General features: G+C 38.6%; 1 protein-coding gene across 3 annotated transcripts in view; it reads left to right on the top strand.

The window, feature by feature from the left end:
* The window catches only part of cnot4b (CCR4-NOT transcription complex, subunit 4b), a 30,469-nt gene that overhangs the window by 2,134 nt on the left and 3,707 nt on the right, over positions 1 to 24,628 (top strand). The window contains exons 2-13 of one of the 3 annotated variants that reach the window (XM_030148598.1): positions 5,295 to 5,307; positions 5,362 to 5,524; positions 7,066 to 7,263; positions 11,102 to 11,188; positions 11,276 to 11,377; positions 11,498 to 11,623; positions 13,184 to 13,308; positions 13,497 to 13,694; positions 14,114 to 14,165; positions 14,431 to 14,683; positions 14,874 to 15,428; positions 22,742 to 22,969. In XM_030148598.1, coding sequence (XP_030004458.1) covers positions 5,384 to 5,524; positions 7,066 to 7,263; positions 11,102 to 11,188; positions 11,276 to 11,377; positions 11,498 to 11,623; positions 13,184 to 13,308; positions 13,497 to 13,694; positions 14,114 to 14,165; positions 14,431 to 14,683; positions 14,874 to 15,428; positions 22,742 to 22,969 — 2,065 coding nt within the window. In that variant the 5' untranslated portion in view covers positions 5,295 to 5,307; positions 5,362 to 5,383. Of the gene's footprint in view, positions 1 to 5,294; positions 5,525 to 7,065; positions 7,264 to 11,101; positions 11,189 to 11,275; positions 11,378 to 11,497; positions 11,624 to 13,183; positions 13,309 to 13,496; positions 13,695 to 14,113; positions 14,166 to 14,430; positions 14,684 to 14,873; positions 15,429 to 22,741; positions 22,970 to 24,628 lie in introns of all 3 variants that reach the window. The other 2 variants (XM_030148596.1, XM_030148597.1) reach the window with 2 other exon arrangements.

Consider the following 24,628-nt stretch of genomic DNA (forward strand, 5'->3'; position numbering starts at 1 on the left):
ATATTCAACAATATTTTATAACTGCTTTATCTGATAAGGTGGCATCTCTTACCTTATGAATGGTTTCTTGAACAATGAGAGGTGATAAGTTTGTATTTGCATATCATCTTGCTCAGTAGCTGAGAGTGGAGTTATGAAATTGTGAGTCATCTAAAGCTCTGTTTGTTGGTTTTTCTCTTATACAGTCCACTATAGCAAGTTGGAGAGATCTCTCTATTCTGTGACGTAAATTGAACTGTTTGTTTTTGAGAGCAATACTGAAAACTTATTATTTTTAAAATATTTTCAGTTATCTGCAGCCTGTTTTATTATTGTATTTGGCATCATGCATAAATCCTGAAAACCTTATATCCGACAACTTGCACATTTAAATGTTGGATTCTTGATTGTAATATTATGTCAAGCAGGTTGGAGATTTAGTGATTAAGATGCAAGAAAATGTACAACTTCTTCTCGCATAAATTGACCTTGACCTTTGTCCAACAAAATCTTTCAGTGCATCCTTGAGTCCAAGTGAATAGTTGTACCAAATTTTAAAACATTCTATCAGGCTGTTTCTGAAATTTTATTTCAGGATTTGTCCTAGGTATTTGTGTGACACTAAGAAATATCAAGTATTATATTGACACTGCTCTTGGTGTGGTTCTAGGCTGAGTTGTGTTTCATGTTTTCCTGCTCTTTGTCAGTCTGATCTAAGTGTAAATAATCTCCTTTCTCAGTGGAGTCTTCCTGTAAGTGTACAGGTCTAAAGCCATGGTTTACTGGTAGTGTGGGCCTGGTGTTTCTGGATGATTTTCCTCTTCCTGTTTTCTTCAGGTTAATTGTGTTATGATATCAGGGAAGAGCCTTGTCTAAGGAACTTGGCCTTTATGTCTTTTATGAGCACAGACAATACATTTAGGTTAATGATTAAGAAGAAAAGACCTTTGCTTGTGAAGTGAGCTTTGTTAGTTCCTCTATGTGGGCTAGTTGGCACAGTCTAAAAGCCTTGTTGTCTTGAGTCTGGCTGACCTGGCGAGACATTATGTCAGGTACTGACACACTGGACTGCCACTTCACTCTCTCCTTTTTTCTGAAAGAAGACGTGTCTTGTGAGTTGACATAATGTAAAGGTTAATGGTTTCTTGCAGAGCAGACAGGCCTTGACACTGTGATGTGTTGACAAGTGGTGTACACAGAACCTAGCTGGGCATTGTCTGTCACACACAGGGCAGATATTCATGGGACTCAGTTCAGTTGATGTAAGAAATGTAGAATTACTGGTGCAAAAAAAAATGTTTTCACAGTAGACATTTTGATTTGATCCAAGTATGCCTGCATTTGATGTCATCATTATTGATTTGTCAAAATTAAGTTTCTCTCTCTTCATAGCTGCTTGTTAAATTTTTTTTTTGATACACTCCATCAAATTATATCATACAAGAGATTAATTCCTTCAACCAAACTAACAACCTGGGCTGTAATCTACTCAGCATGTTTTAAAAACTACTAATTTGTCTGAATATCTGTTTTTTGTGTATTTTATAATAGGAACCGTCACTGTCAGGACTTTTCTTTTAATGAAAATTTCTCCTCTTGTGGTCATAGAACAATACAGTAACAGCTGTTCCAACAATTAACTGTACATGATTTGAGGTTTTATGTTCTCTTTATACTTTCCTTGGTCAGTGAGCATAGGTTTTCAATATTAATTTGTCAGGCAAAGAAAAAACATGCATTGCGCTGGTCAAACTGTTCTGATAAAATCATAGGTCACTGCAGAGTGTCTGTCCCGGAGGCTGCTGTCAGCTGATGAGGCTGTACCAGCGCTGAGTTAAAATGAGTTTTATTGACTTTGGTGACATTTAGCAGTGGTTCTGAGAATCCGAGCAGCAGACTGACAGAAACGCATTGCCCTCTGCTTGTATCCTTTTTGGGAGTTGTCTAGCATCCACTTTTTGTCAGATGACTTTGAAAATAAAGATTTTTAACATGATTTACACGTCACTGGTGGGTAGCATGCAGTCTTTACAGTATATACCGCAGGGAAATGACTATCTCAGTATTTCAATCAGTTGTCTGTCAACAAAAGCAGTAAACAATAAATAAACACAAACAGTGCTACAGTAAATTCAGCTGTGTTCAGTCAGACAATACAGTCACATAGAGCAGGAGGTGTAACAAGCTGACACTGGACAGTGACTGACTAGAGTCTGTGAAACGCTAAATGAGAGACTGTATTTTCTTACCTGTGAATGAAGTGTTTTATTTAAGATGCAGCGATAGTCACATAATCTGCCTGTCCTCATTCTATTTAAAACATGATATCTCAGCTTGACTGAATGTCTTTGAATTTGCCACAAACATTCACTTACAGTCAGAGATAAGTGGATTCGATTTTGGTGGCCGGGGGTCAAAGGTCAAAATCACTGTGACTTCACGAATTTCACACATATATTTCTGGTTATGAGCAATGACAGTGGACACATCTGATTGACCACAGGTTCCTTGTTTATAATTAAATGATTTATTGAATCTTGAAAAATTTTTAGTATGTTGTGCTTATGTGATAGAAATGCAACATCACAGTGTTTACACAGTATTATCCAAAGCCTCTCACTCACCAGAACACCTGCTTTACTTTCCCCTTGTTTTCCTCATGACTTAATGTTCTCCTTATCTTCATCTGTTCCAGGTCCTTCTGGAACAAATGCAGATAATTACAGTTCCTGTCTCTGAATTTCTTATTGTTAAATGTGAGGTAGCTTGACTTATCTACCTTATGGCAAACTTGCACTGCAGGATTTTCTGGCCAATTTAGTCCTCTTAAGTCAGTGCGGATGTTTGGCGCAGATTGTGTAGTAATTTGAGTTTTATACAGATCAAATACAACTCTCCTGAAATGCTTATAGAAGACTCTATTCTATTCTATTCTATTCTATTCTATTCTATTCTATTCTATTCTATTCTATTCTATTCTATTCTATTCTATTCATCTAACTTATTGAATTACTTAATTCAAGGTAATATTTTAAGTTTGTTTTTTTTTCCAGCTCTTATTTTCTGTTAAAGTTGGCCTTCAGTCAAGGTTTGTTTGCTTTTGTTTTTTTAGTTATTTCTTTTTATTAGTGATACAGTTGAAGAGACATACTGGAAAGAAAAAACTTAAAAACAAAAGACAAATTAAACAAACAAACAAAACATAATGACAGACAACAACAATAACAACATCATATTACGATGAAAAAGAAGACTAATAACCCTAAAGAGCAACTAAGTAATATGGATTAATTAGGGGCAATAGGGAGAAGGGAAGGAAGGGAGAGTGAATGAAAGTGAGAGGGAGGGGGGAGAAAAAGTGAGAGAGCTGATAATTATTATAAAAATGATAATTATTATAACAACAATACAGCAATATAGTATTTTCTGTTAAAGTTGGCCTTCAGTCAATGTCACAACCAAGGTTTATTCATACTAGTACTTTGTAATACGTTGACGCTAATTAAATAGCTAAATGATTAATTGGCCTATCTCGTCATTAAATATCTGCAGTTGTTAACCTGCATGTTGCTCTTAAGAAGAGTGGTGTGGGCTCACAAGACCACTGTGGTTTTGCTGAGACGTTATTAGTTTTCTGGGATGACAGAGTGGTAATGTCCAGCCAGGTGCAGTGAGGATCTCATGCTTCAAGACATCTGAGCCCAGAAGGCAGCCCCCCCTTCTGCACTGGCCCTACTGAAAATGCTGTTACTAATTTCACACAGTGTGCAAATCAGACTCATTTCAGTAGCAGCCAGCCTGAGCGCTGAGCTGCTGGAGGATTCACTGATGACCATACATGTCCTGCAGGGAGGAGAGCAGAGCAGAGGGGAGGCTGCAGTAGCACCACTGCTGCCCATCTGGACTTCCCCTAAAAAGAAAGAAGGCCCAGCAGACTCCACCCCTCCACACTTTGGACATGCACAACTATTTTTATCTGTCATCCCTACTCTCTCCTACTGCTTCACATAGGTCCACATGGAAGTACTGTGTACTTAATGAAAGAAGCAGCATGTCCTAGGGGTGCAAACAATTAAAAAACTCATTGTTTGGATTGGATCATGTTCTTGAAGTTGTGGATCAGATTACTTCTATGGAGATGAATATAATTCCATTAACCATAAACACATCAGTGCTGTTTTAGCATGAGGCAGCATGAAAATCCACACAGCATACAGAAACAATTTCCACTCTTCCAGTCACTGTAATTTACAAATGTCATTTTTTGCTGTTTATTCAGTAGCTTGTAGATGGAAAAATAGACTTTCTTACTAGCATTGTTTAGCTTTATTTGTGGCTGCTGCAGTGAGGAGAGGAGAGAGAGAGAGAGAACGGTTCTCAAACCTGCTGTTCTCAGTTTGTCTGGATTTTGTCCAGCATCACTGATAAACTTCATCAGGATCCTGTGCGGTAACCATAAACACAAGGATATCAGTACAGCAGATGGTCTCAACTCGTACACCTAAAAATATTTACTTGACACTTACTTACTCAGGTAACCCCAGTTTACTGATCTGCCAAACCCAAAAGTGATGCTTGGAGGGTATTGCTTTTGAAAATATTCTCCTACGGTCGTCTGAAGTTGGAATCCCAGAAACATGCATTTGGCTAGTGTTCCATTTAGTTGACAGCTCTGATAACAAGAAAAAATGTAGTGCTCCTTATGGAGGCCCACAATGTCACCATAGTTTAATGCTGCAGTAATTCTCATTGTGTGTCCATTAGCTGAACACTTAGCCATGCATTAAAGTAAATCATGTGTTGCGGAATCACTCCAATGAAGCAGCAGTGATTGCCTGCAGAGCTCTGTAGAACACTTTAATTGGCCATTGAGACTGGTCCAAACAAAGTTGAACATCCTCTTTGTAGCCCTTTGTTAACACAGCAGCTTAATGATGGCTTCAGTGGACTCCACTCACACTGAGTCCGCACAAATGGATGGAAAGCCAGAACTCTTATTCATCACAGTTCATCAGTTCTCAGATGACTGTTAAATTTGTCTTAAAAAAACCCTTGATGGCAGAGTTTTATCCTTTACAGAAAAGTTAAAGACCAATAGACAATTAGAACTGAGCAAGACTCAAACGTTGTTCACAATAATCACAATATATTTCACCAAATTGTTTAGCCATAATGAACATTGTTTACCTTCCATCCAGCTCTTTAAATTTCAGTTTAGTCCTGTTTCTTCCTGCCAGATTTTAAAGTTGTCATGGTGATTCATATCAAAAGACTGTCTCATCAGGCTATAATTGGTCTCCTTCTCCATGTTGCAGCTTCTCTTGTCACAGCTGAGTGAAAGCTGTAACCTCTACTGCTGTAGAAGCGTAGGATGTCCTGGAGCCCCAAGGTGAAGGACGACACAATGGAGTGCCCTCTGTGTATGGAACCACTGGAGATCGATGATGTCAACTTCTTCCCCTGCACCTGTGGCTACCAGATCTGCCGTTTCTGCTGGCATCGCATCAGGACAGATGAGAACGGTCTCTGCCCTGCCTGCAGAAAGGTCTTTAGTTGTTTGATTTTTACTCAAGCGGACTCCTCTGAATTTAGTAGAAAATTGGATAATTTATTCATGTGTATTTCATGTGTGAAAATGATGTCTCATTCTCCCTGAACCATTCCGTCACAAGCCTGATGATCCTGATCAATCCTGGCATTGTCCAAATTTTTTGACAATAAAGAGAGGCTACTTACTGCAGTTAGAGTTAAGCGGGTACACACATAAAGATAATTGGCCTGTTTTGTCCTGAATTTCCCCCTCCCCGACCAAGGACAGCAAACGCCAGATTATCTTTTGTTTTATTAGATTATCCTATAAGATTATTCTGTGGTCTGAGGTGTGTTAAGACTGAATTTGTCCCGAATATCGGCTCTGAAATGGGTTGGGGCCAACAATCGTAAATATTAAATTTAAACTAATATTTACAACCAAAAACCTTCATGTGTGGGGAAAGCCGACGACTCCCAAGTCATGACTCCATGAATTGTGATGTGGAACGAAATGTAGCCAATTAAGAAGTGAGCTGACTGAGGAACAAGGAAGCAGGCATAAATAAAAACAAGCGTGGCTGACCTGAAACGTAAAGTTCAGTGGACCTCAGAAATTCTGGATTTTTCCGTCAAATATAGTCCCAAGAACGACATCATTCCCTCCTCTCGTATGTCCTCTTCCATGTTGCGTGTTGTGTTTTCTGATTGTTGCTATGTTTCTTCTTTGTTTTCGTTAGATCACGTTTGATCACATGAGATTTCTGGCTTGGAGGATCATTATGTGTGTGGTGTGCTGTGTTGAGATTACAAAGCACACCACACACAATACGATCAAAACTGTTCAATGCCTGATTTTTTATCTCAATGTGTGGGGGTCTGTAACATATTAACAAAAATCTCTTCACATTTAGAAAATCCATATCCTTTAAATAAACAGCCTGGACAAAAAAAAAAAGTAACTGCCTGGATTTAACTAAGCAAATATTTCAGATCTTTCCATGGGTACGTACTGCAGTGGTTAATAACTCTAACTGCAGTAAGTGTCCTCTCATGTCTCTAACGTCATAAAGATTGGACAATGCCAGGATTGATCAGGATCATCAGGCTTGTGACAGAATGGTTCATTTACATACATGGATTAGCCTCCATAAAGTCCAGACTCTAATTTGGGATGTGATGAAGACTTGATGCAGCAGTCCGATTCTCCATCATCAATGTTAATCAAATGTTAATGCAACTATGGATGGAAAAAATATTATGTACCTTATTGTGACACTACATACGAATTATGTGGCAAAAAAAGATGTCACAGTGAACATCTCCTGTAATCAAAATCAAAGATGGTGCAGTGAAATATTGCATGTGTGACTTTTTTATGGCCAGGCAGTGTATTTAACTTTTATGCCAGTAGGAAATAACCATCTGTGGGGACATTATAGGGTTTGGTGCCATCAGAGTTTACTGGTCAGAACTATTTGAATATCTGTGGAATCTGACAGGAGATGTCAGAACTTGTGGTTGTTGGTTTGATTTGGGATCCGTGTTATGTTTCAGCCTTACCCAGAAGACCCTGCAGTATACAAACCACTGTCACAGGAGGAGCTGCAGAGGATAAAGAACGAGAAGAAGCAAAAGCAGAATGAGAAGAAGCAAAAGATCACAGAGAACCGAAAACACCTGGCCAGTGTACGTGTGGTCCAGAGGAACCTGGTGTTTGTGGTGGGGCTGTCTCAGAGACTGGCAGACCCAGAGGTAACAACAACCACTACACACATGTATGTGAATGTGAAGATGTACCACACTTTTGTATGTTTAGTTATGCCCGCTATCATTTGTGGTTGTTACCTCTGCCAGGAGGTATTGTGATCACATTGCTTTGTGTGTTTGCGTGCATGCGTGTTTGTTTGTTTGTTAGCAAGATAACTCAAAAAGTTATGGACGGATTTTCATGAAATTTTCAGGAAATGTTGATACTGGCACAAGGAAGAAATGATTAAATTTTGGTGGGGGTGGGGGGTACAGATGTGTCTTGGTGGAGGTCTGCACTCTCAAAGTGCTTTTCTTGTTTGTTTTTGTCATTGTGGTTTCCTGCTCAGGGATTTTAGGATCAGCCCAGTCGTCTATTTGAATGCATCTGTTCATGATGTACAGTAGTGTTATTTATTATCTGTCTATTTAACTGCTATTGAATCTGTAACTATAACTTGGCCAATCTGTGCTATAACCTGATAATGATTTTGCCCTGGACTGGAGTGATGTGTCTGTTTGTTGTTTACAGGGTTCCCGCAAGGTCTTAAAAAGTCTTAAAAGTCTTGAATTTACAAATCTGCATTTAATACCTTAAAAAAGTCTTTAAAAGGTATTAAAAATGTGATATGGTAGGTCTTAAGTATTGTTGCCATAAACTTGTTGGCTGTATTGTGTTTAAATGTATCTGTTAAATGTCCAAACTGCAAAGAAAGTAATGTTAGTCAACTCAGCTCCACCTGTTCCAACCCAACAATTTATACTGAAATTAGGAACCAATTATGACTAACTTTACAGCCCCCGGTGAGAAATGACTCAGAACGGTGGGAAACAAGGTGTTGGTGTAAATTAGGGGTTCCCAGGCGTTCTTGGAAGAAGCCCAGGGGGTACTTGAAATTTTTTTGGGAAAAATACGTTAAATAAGTCATCATGTCCCAAATACAAAATAAATAATTAGAATTAATGCTGAAATATAAAACACAATAAATACATTCATGTAATAGTTTTATTGTCAATCATCTTGTTTAAGCTTTGATAACATTGTAAGCACATTTCTATTTTATATTATTCAAAATGACTTTATTTGAGTAGCTAAGTAATTATTTTTTGTTGATGAAAGCTTCATTTATTAATTAATGACCAGTTTATTTATTTTTGTTATCAATGAAAGAGGGCACTTTTCAGTTTATATTTTGCACACAAAATTTACTTTAAAAAATGTGTTATTTTTTATATATTAAAGTCAAATATATGTTGTTTGTTTACAAAGTTTTGAAAATATAAACAGACACTTTTGGCACAGCAACAAATTTTCCCTATTTTTTTTCACTCAAAAATGCTCAAGCGAGAGTTGGGGGTACTTGTCTAAAAAAGTATATTTCAGGGGGTACTCCACTGTAAAAACTTTGGGAACCACTGGTGGAAATAAGTATATATTTTCCTAAATTCTAGGAGTCCCAAATTTTTTCCAATATAGCCATGAAATACACTGTGAAATGGGCATTCAATTCTGTACTAAGTGGTCTTAAAAAGGTCTTAAGAAGTCTTAGATTTAGCTTGTAGAACCCTGTAGGAACCCTGTGTTTAGTAAATCTCTGCTGAAACTGTCTGTGTGGTACTACTGTGCTAAATGAATTGTATGGAATTGCTGCAGTATCAATTCATTGTGCCAGTATCACCCACACTGAGCAGTCCAGAAACAGCAGCAACCTGATGGCGTCTGTGATGACGTTACGTGCCATAAATATCCTGAACATATTAATCATCTCTGCAGTGATAATGGACGGAGTCCTACTGTCAGGTCACAGAAGAATCCAGCACAAACGCTGGAATCTATGCGTTTCCTGTTGTCTCAAGCTCTGTCACCTGCCCAGTGGTGTCTCCCACATACCTGATGAATATAAACCTTCAGCGTCACAAAGGGTTGATCAGTAAATTATAGCATTCTAAGCCTAAAGGCAGGGTTGATGGGTTGGAACTGTTCTTGTCAAAAATAGTTTTATTAAAGCTCCTTCAACAGATGATCTTTATCAGTGGTGAATTTGTTGTAACATGACTGTGTATTTACAGTCTATATAGGTCACATGACACCTGGCCTGTCTCTGGCATAGCACTGTCTATTAGAACATCCAGAAACATTGTGTTCAAAGTAGGGGTTGAATGGTTATTGGTTGTGGATAATTATTGGATAAATATTTGTGTTTTTATTTTCTGTATGTGTATTCTTTTCAATCTAATTTCAAGTCTGTCTGTCAAATTACAAAAACACCCCACACTGATAAACTTATGAGTTTAACAGCACTGTACTAGGTCCAGTAATACTGCTGTGTACTGCAAGTGTAGCTGCTAAAAACACACAATGTGCACATCTGCTCGGCCAGCATTCTGTCAAGTATTAATTATAAAGCTGTCATAAAACATCTATGATAAAGCAGAAAAATGTTTGAACACATTACTAAACAGCAAACTTACTGAATCGCTCAAAGAGGACATTTTTTCTGTATTGTAGGTACAAAAACCCTGTGAGTTATAAATATAACCTATATTTAAGGTGTCTTGGTGACTTACGTAAGGTCACACTATGTTGGGCTATTTAATATACTTTTAATGAATGTATTTATGCATTCCAATGAACGTTTCAGCTAGAGGTAGACCTATATATCGGCCGGCCGATATATAGATTTTAAAAAAATATTGGACTTAATGTTTTTTTTTTTTTTTGAAAGCCGATACTTGATCAATAGTAAAAATATTATAAGATATTTGATCAGGCACCTGTGTGGGCAGCACTTGAAGTTCAGTAAATGTTAAGAGTACTGTTAAAAGAGTACTATTTAATTGCATTTTACGGTCAATGTGCTTTAAAAAAAAAGAATCAGTCTTAAATGTCAGCCTCAAAAATTGGCTCTAAATATCGCCATCGCCTGACCAAATTTGTAAAAATCTGCATCAGTATCCGCTTTAGAAACCACTAGTTTCGTCCAACCATGTTTAATCATCATCGTTATTATGTATCATTATCTGTATCAGTATTCTTTAATTACTGAAGAATAACAATGTTTATTCATTAGAGCACCTCACAATCCCTCCAGTTCATTGTGGAAGTATTATTGAATTGTACTGTCTTTATTTGATCATCTTAACTGCAAACATATGTTGGTTCCAAATATTGATTATCAGTCTCCTTGACTTGTATTGAGTTGAGCTCTGGCTGAGCTGTCTGACTTTCACAGGGCTGCAGTAACAGTCTTATATGTGAATGTAACCTGTAACTGTTGTAGACAGTCACACTGTTGAACTTGTGTTCTACCAGTGTGTGTGAGCAGCAGGAGAAATGGCTCCTCTCAGCTTCACTGTCAAAGCAGATAACATGGGAGCCCAGGGCTTTCTGTCTGTGTGTTGTTAGTGTCTTTTCCCTGTGTTGATGTGTGTCCCTCTTTGTGTTTTGGAGGAAGAGGGTGGGAGGCTGAGCAGGCAGGACAGCTTCACTCACACAAAGGCCACAAAGAAATGACACCCCCCCAACTGTATGCTTACTGCCAACACTGAGCAGAATGTCAAAACGCACTTTAGAGTCTTGACACCAACACAAACACTTCCTCTGGGCTCGAAATTGTTGCTCGTCACTCAGTGCATGATGAATGTTTCTAGAGGGATGGTATGCAAGTGCCTTTTTGTTCTCGTACTGTTACCGTATGCACATTTTCTATAAAAGATGACAATATGCAACACTTTAATTTGTGGTATATTAGGTTATAGGTTACACTATGCACAATTCTGATGTTATACCGCTGATGCTCCTAGTCCCTGCTCAAGATAACATTTTTGTTTCTGTGTTGATTAGGTTCTTAAGAGGCTGGAATATTTTGGGAAGTTTGGGAAGATTCACAAAGTGGTGATCAACAACAGCACATCATACGCTGGTTCACAGGTGACATAACTCAGCTAATATTGCCTCACACATGTAGCATAAAGCCAGAACATGGATCTCATTTAAATGTGAGCCTTACTTCTGCAGGGGCCCAGTGCCAGTGCCTATGTCACATATATCCGCTCAGAAGATGCCCTAAGAGCAATACAGTGTGTCAACAATGTAGTGGTAGATGGCAGAACGCTTAAGGTAAGTATGAGGAGTACAACTTGACTAATGTGTAAAGTGTAGCTACGTAGCATCCACAGAGGCTTTAGTCGATTCTACTTAAATATAAGCTTCATGTTGAATTTGTGCTGTGCTTTGCAGGCTTCTTTAGGAACAACAAAATACTGCAGTTATTTTTTAAAGAGTATGCAGTGCCCTAAACCAGACTGCATGTATCTACATGAGCTTGGGGATGAAGCTGCTAGTTTTACAAAGGAGGAAATGCAGGTAAGAGGAGACATGGCACAGGGGAGACACTGGGTGGCACCAGCTAAGCATAAGGTCAGCTGTAGCCTAGTTTGAGCAACGTTTCTGACATAAGATAAATTTACATCCTACTAACATGTTAAAGCAGTGTATGACTTTCATCACAAACTTTTTTTTCGAATTTGTCAAACCAGAGTGATAGCCTAATTATCACTAATCCAGTAGTCTTACGCACCTGAATCACTTCCCTCACGGTGAACAACTCAGAAGATGAGTCCATCATAAACCCAGTCTGCTTGTTTACATAACAAACCAAAATGTCACTCAGGCCTTTTCAGAAATTGTGGCGCAAAGTGCATTGTGGGAATGGCAACTAAGCAAAAGTGGTTTCTCACAGATTTGGCAAGAAAAGGAGCCAGATCACTACAAGTAAAATTCTCCAGTCCACCAGGGTTGTTTTAAGAATGAGTATAGTCTGTGGATTGAGGTAAAGGTGACATTTGGGTTCGGCACTCATGAAAAGACAACAAAATTGCTACTGCATGGAATTCCCATTCCCACAGTGCACTTCACAACAAAATTTCCGAAAGGCCCTAGTGACGTTTCAGTTTGTTATGGAAACAAGTGGACTGTGTTTATGATGAAGTCATCTTCGAAAGTTATTCACTGTGAGGGAAGTGATTCAGTTGCATAACCACGGAAAGACTAATGGATTACTGATAATTAGGCTATCACTTGGGTTTTACAAATTTGAAAAAAAAAATTGTGATGAAAGTCATACACTGTTTTAAGGGTAATAGCAGTTAAGTTCTCCCAACATAAGCATAAATGAAAACTTAATATCAATAGCCCTTAGAATGAATAGAGTCCTCCACTGTTTTATTTGAGTCTGGTGTTGGTATCAGCCCAGAATTTCAAGATCAGTGCATTGTAAATCACTAACAGTTCACAAAGTAATGTATCATTACATTGTTATTGGACCAACAGCTGCTTAGCAGACTAAATCAAGTCAAATTTCCAGTTTCACTTTCCATGATATTATTTTTTACTGCCCTAAATTTTAGTTGATGGTTTCACGGCTCAATGTTGTCATCATGTTGCACTAGCTGCATATTAATGTTGTATACTTTTCACCTAATCATAGTACTTTGTCCTAGTTTACATATATATGTTGTTTGGTAACTGACATTGGCTATCTTTAGTCGTTATGCCTCCAAAATGTTCAAAGACATTTGTGCACAAGAGACAACACAGTAAAAACCTTGCATTAAGGTTACTGTCCGTCACAGCTTGTCCCCAGGAAGTGAAAAATAAGTTCCTTCTACCATATTTAAGTTAATTTGAACTTTATTCTGGAGTAGTTGAGATGAACCTTGCATCTCTGTGCTGCAAGAAAACACTGGCAAAGCTAAAATGCTTTATTAACCGGTTTCATATTAGTTAACTTCAGAGGGAACTAATGTATATCTGGAAAAATGGGCCATAAAAGACACAAGTGAACCTCACTTGAACTGATGGAGTCTCACATAATCCAAGTAAGTGCAGGAAATAGAAATTATGTGTCTTCTTTGTTCCTCACAGGCTGGAAAGCACCAGGAGTATGAGCAGAAGCTACTACAAGACCTCTACAAAATGAATCCGACCTTCTTGCAGACCTCAGTTATAGCAGGAGACAAACCAAAGGGCAAAACAAACTCTTTACAGAGGTATTAGAGCTGGTGTTGTTATGGTTTTACATCTGAAATATTTGAATGAGCACTTTCATAATACCTCACTGTTTTTAAAATAAAACAGGATTTTGTGTGTTAATGTAAATGAAGACACTACATGCATTTACATTCAGTTTAAAGTCAAGGTAACCTCTGTCTTGATGTCTCTACCTCTGGTTTCTCAGATCAAACAGCTCGAATAAAGACAGTTGGTTACAGCCGTCAGGAAAGACGACAAACGGTCTATCATCAGACCATGGGAAGAGTCCGCCTTCAGATGGCTCAGACTCTGAACACATGACCCCTGAGGGGCCTGAACCTGACCTCAGCCTTGGCCCTGTGCCGGCCCTCTCTGTCTTCTCTTCAAACTGTGACCTTGCCAGGTAAAATAAAGAACAGCTGTACCTTTTTGCACAGCAGAATGCATTCAGTTTTACCTGTCACTTATACTTCAAAAGTTTGGACGGTGATTTCCCCTGCATTTATGCTAATTATTGTTCTACTATTTAAACAAAGAAATGTGTCTTGTTCACATAGCAAAATCATTAAATATGTATTTCAGTTACTCTGTGAGAAAACCAAGTTAACAATGACAAGACAAGCAAAAAACTGATATTAAAAGATGCACATGATTATAGCAGAAATACAAGGGACTCTTAGCATTCTTTCCTTTGCATCATATTTAGAAGTATAGTTTTGAGAACTGTGATTAAATATGTAATTGGAATGATGTTCAAACATTTACTGTACAACATTTGTCTTAAGTTGAATTGAACTTCTTTTCCTGCTTTGGTTTCCTCAGCGACAAACTGCCAAATATCATCAGTATAGGCAACGGTGAAACCTCACAACTGGTAAGACACTGACCTGCTTTAACCCAAGTGAATTTGTGAAAGACATGAATGAAATAATAAATAGCTTATAAATATCTTTGCGTTGATGTGTATTCTCATCTAAGGGTAATTTGTCACACTGCTATGTTTTTTTGTACCTTATGAAATAAAAAAAAAAAAATCTAATCAAAACCATGTTTAACTAAAGTGGTGCAGGTTATTCCTTTGGATTAAATGAGAGTAAATGATGAGTCATGTTGATTTGTGCTGTATCTTGGTCCTGCAGCTGCTGAGCAGTGATTCTCCATCGCCCCCTCCTGGTCTCACTAAGCCTAGCTTGGTGGTGCCAATCAGTGTCACAGGCCACACAGTCTCCTGCTCCCCATTTGAGGGGGTCACCACAAACTCACAATCATTGTTCTCAGACAACAGTAACTTTCGGCACCCAAACCCACTTCCCAGTGGACGCTTCCCCAGTTCCACACACAGCAATGCCGACTGGCCCACAGCACCAGAACCACAGAGCCTCTTCACCTCAGGTGGGTCTGAGGGGTATGCAACATAAAAACGATTATTAAGTATCACTTTGAGACCAGAATTCACGCGATTACGCTTAGTAGTTGCAGTTTGACTATAGGACATATGAGGGCGCTATAGAGGCCAATCTGTTATGAAAAGCTGTGTTTTAACTTCAGGACTGCTCTCATCATCCTGTGTGTGTTTGTGTAGATACCATCCCGGTGTCGTCGTCCACAGACTGGCAAGCGGCATTTGGCTTTGGTTCATCCAAACAGCAACAAGACGACGATCTGGGCTTCGACCCATTCGACATCACACGCAAGGCTTTGGCCGACCTCATAGAGAAGGAGCTGTCTGTGCAGGACAGCTTCTCCAGCTCCTTGTCCCATGGGCCCCTCCCTCACAGGGCACACAGACCCCTACTGAACTCCTTGTCAAACAAAGCCCCTGGCCTCCCAGGTGGGCTACCGCTCCCAAACCACCACCTCCCTCCTAACACTGGGCTCCCTAACCACTGCTCCCAGCACCAGCTCCCTCAGCGGGGAGGGTATAGCGCCTTCAGCTTTCGCTCTCACCCATCAACGTCATCTCCATCATCCTCTTCAGCATCTCGTCAGTCCTGGATAGGGGTCACCTCACACAGTAATTTATCACATTTGAACCACACAGTCACTGCGACAGCCTCCAACTCACACAGCGGCTTCTTGGACTTGACAGTGCTGCAGGGACATCAGAGTAAAGGGCTGGGTGGAGTCTCCATGACAGGTAAGACTGGATCAGGGAACAGGGGCTCTGGGATGTCATATGTGGCTTATTTAGATTTTTTATGTTAATTGTCCTTTTGATTTTACTAATCGCAGCACCGGTTTTATGGAAAATTCACAAGTTAAAATCACTTGCTTCATCTATGTGGACTTGAGGCATAATTCAAAAGTAGTTTTCTTTATTAAATCTATATGCGGTTTATGGACATTATCAACAAAAACAATAAGTACCCCTTGATAGAGTATAAATGTTCAATATTTGTTAAATAAATATCTTTGAATTTAATAAGCCAACATTGTTAGGCTATAACTGGAAAAATATTCACAATGACTTTATAGCCTACATGAAATTTGTCTTGATATTACAATTGGGCCATTTTTCACATTAAAAAATAAAAACTTGATTAACTTGAAAAGCACTTGGAGAGCGGAGACCTCCGCCAAGGCAGATCAGTCCCCCCCCCAATCACCACCAAAATTTAATCATTTCTTCCTTGTGTCAGTATCAACATTTCCTGAAATTTTCATCCAAATCTGTCCATAACTTTTTGAGTTATCTTGCACACGGACAGACAGACAGACAGACAGACAGACAAACCAACGCTGGCAAAAACTCCTTGGCGGAGGTAATAAAGTTAATTCGTTATTTTGCTCAGTGCCCTGATCTATTGCAACCATCCTCTCACTTCAGTTGGCATGAGCTGGAGAAAAACAGATTATGTATTTTATTACAAATAGCATATATCAGTAGTCTGTTCTGACTTGGAAAAAAAACAGGTGTGAGTGTTCAGCAGGAGGATATGTGAAAGACCATAAATGACATCTGTAGGAACTAGTTTCCTTTTTACTGTAAACAAAGTTACAGTCAGACTTGTGATGTAATGATGCACCATGTTGGAAAGGGGTGGAGTACAGTGGTGAAAAGTCATTGTGTTTTTGTCTATATGCAGCCAAAAGTGATGATCTGTTTTTGGAACTGAAAACTGTATATACAGTATGCAGTATCAACAACAACAAAATGGCCCAGCATTTCTAAGGGTGTCATTGTGTAAATATTAAAAAAAAAAATAGAAAAAGACTTGACTTATTTGCAGTTAATATATTATGACAAACGGGCTGCTTCTTTCTGCAAGAAAAAGGTTTCCAGAGGAGGCAACTTATTTTGATTGTAAGTTAGATCCTTTTTCTATATTATCAAAAAACATGTAAAATTCCTTGATGATTTTATTTTCTTAACAATTTTTCATTTCTACAAAAAGAAAACCTTACATGTCATGTTACGAGTTATCACTTTTATGTTTGAGCATGTCAACATTTTTTATACAAAGTTCTTAAAGTACAAGAATAAACCTAAGCCTTTATAGACGTACAGTATAAAATAATGCCGCTCTCAAAGGAGATGACGTTTTATTTTATTTAGAATTGTCAGTCATTTTTACAACCTTCATACAATGAAAAGTCCAAAAGATGGATCTGATCTTTCAAACAGCCCAAACAAAGAATGTCACTATTTACAGAGAGGTGTAATGTATACAATTAATTTAAAATACATAAAAAGGGTTGTAGATTCAAGACTATTGGTGGTCAGTGAGTTGATAATGACAATAGTCTCTAAGTAATTTGGTTGAGGCAACCAACTTCCTTCATTTTATGTTGAAGTTTGCCTAAAAAATAGGTGATTCACTTCATCATTCTGACTGATACTGATGGAACAAACAGTCTCGCATTATAAACTGAGCCTGCTTGAAAAGCAGGTTGGAAGCTTTCTGTTAAATCTGCCCAAGCTTAATGTGCATTAGAAAGCCAGACTGCAGTGCTTTTATCTCTCCATAGTGACTGTTTCTGCTCAACAGACAAATAACTTGGAGCTTTAAGAAACAAATATAACATGACGTCATTGTCATGCATTGCATTGTGGGTACTTTCGTGTTGCCCACCAGGTGGCAGCACATGAGCATCGTGGCTACAGCTGTGATTGTTTCCAACAGAGCAGGCGGGCCACAGTACTGCTCCAATCAGTCTGGTTAAACCCAGAGCCAGGATCAGCAGGAACGGTTCAGCTGTCACTGTAGAACCTTCAACTCTTGACACAAATCCACTTCCTCAGGGTTCACCTTCTGATGAAAGGATAGGCCCATAAATGCCATCTAAAGTACTGACTCAGGTCCATTTTTTTCCCCTTTGGAACAGTTTCTGATGAGACAGGAGATGGAAGAGTCGAAAGTGTGGTAGATTTTGGAAGCACCTCAAATGGGTTTATTAGGTGCATTTCACAGAGAGCTCCCACAAATCATGTCATCTCTGTCCACACAGATCACACACACAGTTACTTTTAGGCCTTTTTAGAGAACCCTACATTAGGGAGAAGCATCAGTCAGCATCAACTCATTTGGCTTTATTACAGTGAATCATTCTGATGCTGGAAAACACTGATCACTGTTTGATTTATTTCCCGTCTTGAGTATGGCTAAATCACTTAACAGCTGAAGGCCTATTAAGGGGTCTTTCTGAAGTCCTTGTTTTTGTCACATTATTTATATTTGATCAGCTTATTTTGTTGCAGAAGTTTGCACAATAAACCTGTTTTCTCATACATTGGCTAAATGTCCCAATACTTGACATATTATTGGTTTATGGATAGGTGTGATTTGGTTTGCTGTGTTGTCAGCTCCGCAGTAGGGATGGGAAGATTTTATTCATACTAATGCCATTATCATTTCTGCTTCTCAGTCAAGTTCTTTATCAGCTCCTGATTAATTTTATTTGAGGAAAAACAGTCCTATATAAGAGTCACTGTTCTCAATGAAGATGATTTCCACTTGTTGTCAATGTGGCCAAATGGAGCTTTCTGCACTGCATTAGTTTTTTTTTTAAACTTTGTTTTACAGCCGTGACAAGAGAAATTTCTGTTTTTACTTGGAACAGATCATAAATCTTTCTTTCTATCTTATCTTATCTTATCTTATCTTATCTTATCTTATCTTATCTTATCTTATCTTATCTTATCTTATCTTATCTTATCTTATCTTATCTTATCTTATCTTATCTTATCTTATCTTAGTGCTCTACTCCCTTATTTTCTGAATGGACCTCACTTATTTCCTTGTGTTTGTCTTAACACCACACATGCTCTGATTGCCCTCGGTGCACATTTTAATTAAGGTCATTCTTAGGTCATCATTTTGAGGCAGCTGGCTTCTATTTCAGTAGAACCGTTCACGTGGATTTACTGTATGCATCGTATGCGGCTGTGTTATGATTTTTACATGCTCAAAAATATGTTCCCCTTCTGTTGCATCAAGTGTAGTCATGTGTTCATTACCAGATGAGAAAAGATAAATTAAATAAAAAGGAGTGTGGAACAGCCAGATCAGCCAATCTGCCTTGATAGTATTCTCAGTCTGGTAAAGCCCTTGTCTTTTCCATGAAAGTGCAGGAGCCAAAACCAGGGGGAAAAATACCAGAATTTGAAAGAACAGACCTTCCTTCTACGGCTCTTCCTTCTGTCCATATTAAACTAAATAAACATGGATGAGTTGATGATGTTCCACGCTGCTGTGGAAAGTGAAGCTATGTTTCCAAGCACCATGGATTACAACAGTAGTCACATCTGAATGAATCCTATTAGTGACTGGTAATTACCGATACCGATACTGTCTTGAATTACAATATGCTGAAAAGCAATTGTGAAATGTCAGGTCAATGACACCAGAAACCTATGAACTTTTTCAGTTTTAATTCAAACAACAAGCCACTACACTTAAAGCCTTAAGTAATGATGTTTTTTCTTCATATTTCAGAAAGAATTTAGTGAGTTTGTTTTCCCAGCTGGCTGTTGTTGTTCTGATTGGTTGTAGATTATTCTGTTGTGTCCAAAGGCATTGTGCCCATTGGTAACACCCCTTTCCAAAATCAACAGTTGGCTCTAGAGTTTTAGTTTAATTGTGTTGTTTGAATTACATCAAAAGTTAGTTAAAAACTTTCAGGATCCATCCCTTTTTCTGAATCTGCCCTAGAAAAGGTTTTATCTTTAACTCATTTGTACCTTTTGAGCAAGTTCTGTGAAAGTTATCGCATGGAGTTTCTTAATCCTCCTGACAGGTGGATGAAAGCGAACATATCACCTCATGCAGAAGATTGTTTTTCTCGACCAAACCTTAAAACATGACTTTTTTCCAAAATAAAGAAATGAATCCTTATTCTAGACACTGAGGCTGAAATAGCGGTTTTGATGCTACTTTTCTGTTTGCCTCAGCAGAGTAAAATGCTAATTTAATTTATCACTGTCCACCAGCGCCATCTTTATTCAACACTACTCTCAACCTCCGGCTTGTCAACAGGACAAGGTCAAACGAGCAGCAATGTCTGACTCAAGATACCACTGATGTTAGTGATGGGGCAGACCCAAAGTTCCTCCACAGCTAACAGAGAAACTGTTTCCTTTATGGAGCCAGCTTTGATTTTCATTGGTGTTGTCTCCGTGGAAAACACAAACTTTAACCAACAAAACTCTTACTGAAATTACTATATGGTGGAGCATCAGGATTACTCTCACAACACTGCGTAACACCGGTTAACTCTGTTAAAACTCTTTTTAACAAAAGAAGATCTTGTCGCATTACATAGCCAACAAGACTCGCTCCCATGGGTCAAATGTAAACATGATATATTTTCTGCCCAAATTTAACAAAAGATTATACTTCTTACCATACTGTGTTTATCTGAGAACTTTAGTTTTTCTGATTATTATTATTTTTTACATAAATGAGGCTATATTTCAGCAGCAAAGCCCATAAGTGTCCCGTATGTTTTTAATTGTGTGGACATTTAGCTAATAATTATGCCCATTATGAGTTTTACCAATGGTTAATAGATAAATTCAAACTTGAGAAAATACCGTGTTTTTGTGTTTGTGTCTTCCTTCTGCTTCATGAAGATGTGTCTTACAATAAGATGCTAATCACCTTAGTGTGCTAGCTTCAGTGATATTGACACATATCTCAACACAGTACCAGCTAATGAACCATTCATGGCTGGATTGTGAAATGGCCTATCACAATAGAGTGTCCCCACGGGTAATCACTATTAGCAGCAGCCTATTGTACTGTCCAGGGTACTGTTAGCTAGAAAGCCACTTACCAAGATTGCAAAGAAAAAAAGCCCCTGGTGACCACAAGTGCTAGATGACATGAGCAAAGTGTGTCTTATTGTGTAGCAGTACAGACGAAGGCCGCTCCAATCAAGCGGCTACTTCTGTCTTCAGCTTGGACTTGTCCAGTATTAACTGGTCTCATTAATGGCCAACAGTAACAAACCTCACTGCATAAAGCTGGATTTGTTGGTTGATAAGTGGAATTGGACAACCATCCTCTGATGGCAGTCATAAAAGGCTAACCGCTAATTCAGCGTAAGTGATTCCACCCACTGAAGGAGTGGCTTTCCATGAGTTTGTTAAAGTAAATTTTGAAGCTAGCTCTCACTCTCATGAATTAAACATGGCAGCGCTTGTTTATCCAGTGATGCAAATGGCAACATAGGTGATGATGTTAATGGCAGCCATGCTTCTGTGGCTGACAGGCTGATTAAAAAGAAGAAAGGGGCTGGGTGAGGGCTAAGCAAGGATCACAGGGGGAATACTGACGGAGGATTGTTTCTCCTTAATCAGCCATGTTTGGGGGTCACTGCACAGCAGCATTTAATTCAGAAGCTTAATATAATTAAAGGAATGTTCCTCAGACTTAATGCTACCAACTCCCTGTGCAAGACATGTTGGAATAAGAATGCATCATAGTATTTCCATATTTCTTCTATTTTTGCTGTCCTGTAGGAAAAAGGCTGCAGGGGTTAATGAATAAGTCAACCAACAATCATCCTGACAATGAGTATTTATTATTCATAGAACCACGGTTGCAGGAAAGGCTGTCTTTCTCAAGAGGCCCACTGTCTGTAGAGTCTCATTAGATCGAGTCTGTAATGAATCCAGCTCCTAAACATGGTACTGCTTAGAGGCTGCTCCTGAAGGATTAGCCCACTTTTGCAAAATTTCCAGATCCAGTTTTTTTTTTTTTTTTTTTTAATTTGACTGACCACAGCAACAAAACGGTCTTTGACACAGGACACTATCATATATTCCAGATTTCAGTTGCTGTTCAGTAATGCGAAGGTGGAAATGCATGTTGGTGTTTCCACTCTGAACAGGTGATGTAACACAAATGCATCCCCTAATACTCAGACTTTAGGTGTTTCATTATAGATCCTTTTCATTGGCTTTTAACTGCAAACTCAGCTGATGTGTTCTGCACTGGAAATTAAAAAGAATGCGGCGTTGCCTCGTATTACCACTTGTATTTATGGTCAAGTATAAGTACTGTGTTGGTAGGTTATCAAAAATAAGGGAAGGGGCTGTGCTATACATGACCCGAATTCATGAAAAGCTGAATATATTATGTTTTGTTCATTGTATTGGTGTGAAGGATGATGTCACACCTTCTACATTTGTGTGAAGTTATTAAACCTCTGCTTGGCTTCTTGGAGAACCTCCTCGATATTTGTGAATATTAACTGCATCTGCACTCGTTACATTAATCACGTCAACACCAGGGACAGCTTTGATAAAAATGCAAACTGTGAAATCCAGCTAAATTCAGCTGCTGATACAATAAGAACCAGAAGCCAAAAAATTAAGAGTTGCCAGACGTTTCTGGCATTGCAAAACTGAGGTGCAGGGTTTTGTTTTTCTAGAAAATTGAGAATAACTTGGTTTGGTAAACAATCTGTTCTGATAACACCTTCCTCTGGGAATCTAAATGGCACAAATGGAGACAATTTTTAGTCTTTTTTTCACACACTATTTTTGGCCATGTCAAGCCCAAAACGGATGAAGGTGTGTGTGTGTGTGTGTGTGTGTGTGTGTGTGTGTGTGCGTTCGTGCGTGTGCATTGAATAACTCTTCAACCGCCTGTCAAGTGACCTCCACAAATCTTTGTAAATCATGTTGCATTGTTCATGTAAAATTGTCTTCAGAATTTGTGATCTGAAAGGAAAACAATATATAAACAGGCAGAAAGTGGGTATGTCGCTGATCCCAATATAGTTAAAATAATAATTTAGCCCCTTAGCTGATGCAAATATAGAAGTTTCATTTTTGGTTGTTACATAGCTGTTACTACACATTACGATGCTAACTGTTAACACGCTAATCCCTCTGCCTTCAGCAGTCAGAAAGATGAGTATTGACCGATACCAGTTGGCTGATATATTTAATGGTGCGATTCTTTTCAGAGTGCTTCATGTCTACCTGTCTGTCCTCTGCAGAAACTTGCAGTTCCATAGAGAATATCAATGTGAAAGAGTGGCAGGATGGCCTCAGAGCACTGTTACCCAACATCAACATCAACTTTGGAGGACTGCCCAACTCATCTTCCAACTCATCCTCTTCCTCTTCATCCAGTGTCAACCACATGGGGGCACCAGGTGGAAATGTGCCTCAAGGTGTATGTTGGGATGGCAAAAGCACCTGGATGGACCCAGCTATCATCACAGGTAAGAACCAGGACCACTTTAATAAAGGGTTTGTCTCCTGCAGCAGATAAATAAACATTTGCAGGGACAGTAAACAGGCATTTGCCACAGTTCAGCCACTCAGACGCTCCAGTCACAATATCTAAAATTAGGACAAGAGAACTGACCCAAAACTAGCTCGTATTAATAACATTTTCAGTGTTATACTTTTGCAGTGTGATGTGTGCGCTTGACTTTCATCTGTGGACAGAGCACTGAACAGTGGACTGTTTGACTTACTTAGGTTTCTAAATAAAAGTCCCAGCAGTGTTCTCTGGGAGGATAACTTCTACAGAACATGAGTTCAACCTACTTGTGACCCATTTATCTCAATCTGCTGCTGTCACAGTTTAATCCCATGCCTGCACTGTTCAGAGACTCCATCCATTCTCAAATTGCACATACAGAAGTGTTTCCACTAAGAACACAGAGTAAGAACTAAGAAAACATGGCTGTACTATTCAAGTACATCAGTGGAAATACTGTGAAAGAAGGTTAGAGTACACATTTGAGATTAGTGTTTGTTTTAGGTATTTTGACACACACATACACGTTTTATAAATCATTAATAACTTTTTATGATTAATATGAGTATTTGAATTGTTCTTTTCCACCAAGATAGAATTTGTGCACTCTGGTTTGTTTACCTAACTTCGAACCAGTCAGAGCATTTTGGCAAAAGTAAGTCTGTTCAAGATGGTTGCCTGGTGGAACCAAAATGTAGTAGGTTTTTCTTTAACGTTGAAGGGTGAACTGTGGTGGGCAGGTCATATTCTGTTGGTTAGAGACAGAAGATGGAGACCAGAATCTGAGAAACCAGTGGGGAAAAACTGTAATAACTGGTGGCTAAATTTAGTGCTTAGTGGCAATTTAGTATCTACTGAGCTTAAGGGAAATCTGTAAAGTAGCATGTGAAAGTGTTAAGAAGACAGGTTTTAAATGAAAGCAAGAAAAAATGGCAAACAAACAAAAAAATATGAGTTGGATGCAGTAATGTGTTACCACACTAGTTGGTTTTATCAGTGGTTGCAGAAAAAGTTCAAAATCCAAAACTAATTTGGTGGAAAAGGCCTGAGATTCTAATGAGATTCCAAGGTTTTCAATTTGTTGTGTACAGTAAATCCAAAATGATTCATGGCTTGTTCAGTCATACCTAACAGAACCTTGCTGATTTAGTGCAGGGAAGGTTTATTTGGGTTGGCAAGAAGGAAAACATGAAAAATGCACATAGGTGAGTGGCACCCATCATTATAGGGTCTAGTGTCGTCACCTAATATGTTGGAGAGAACCTAAAAACCCAGAACAGACTAAACTAACATTGCTTTAGGGAAAGGTGATTCAGTTCAATGTAATGTGCAACTTCAAATTAGATGCCACTAAATATTACTCACACTGAGCCTGTTTACATGCACATTAATACTGTGATCATCACCTGAATCCTGGAGTAACCAGATGATTAATGATGTAAACAGCATAATCTGATGCATTATCTGATAACAATAGTTATCTGATTTTAAGAAATCAGATTCACACACCTGCATTTCTCCCCAATTCTCCCATGTCTTTGTGCATGTATATAGGTTTATTTTTTTATTTAACCAGGAGAAAAGATCCCATTGAGATTAAGAACCCCTTTTCCAA

Source organism: Sphaeramia orbicularis, chromosome 12 (assembly GCF_902148855.1).
Source record: "Sphaeramia orbicularis chromosome 12, fSphaOr1.1, whole genome shotgun sequence".
In the NCBI taxonomy this organism is placed as follows: Eukaryota; Metazoa; Chordata; class Actinopteri; order Kurtiformes; family Apogonidae; genus Sphaeramia; species Sphaeramia orbicularis.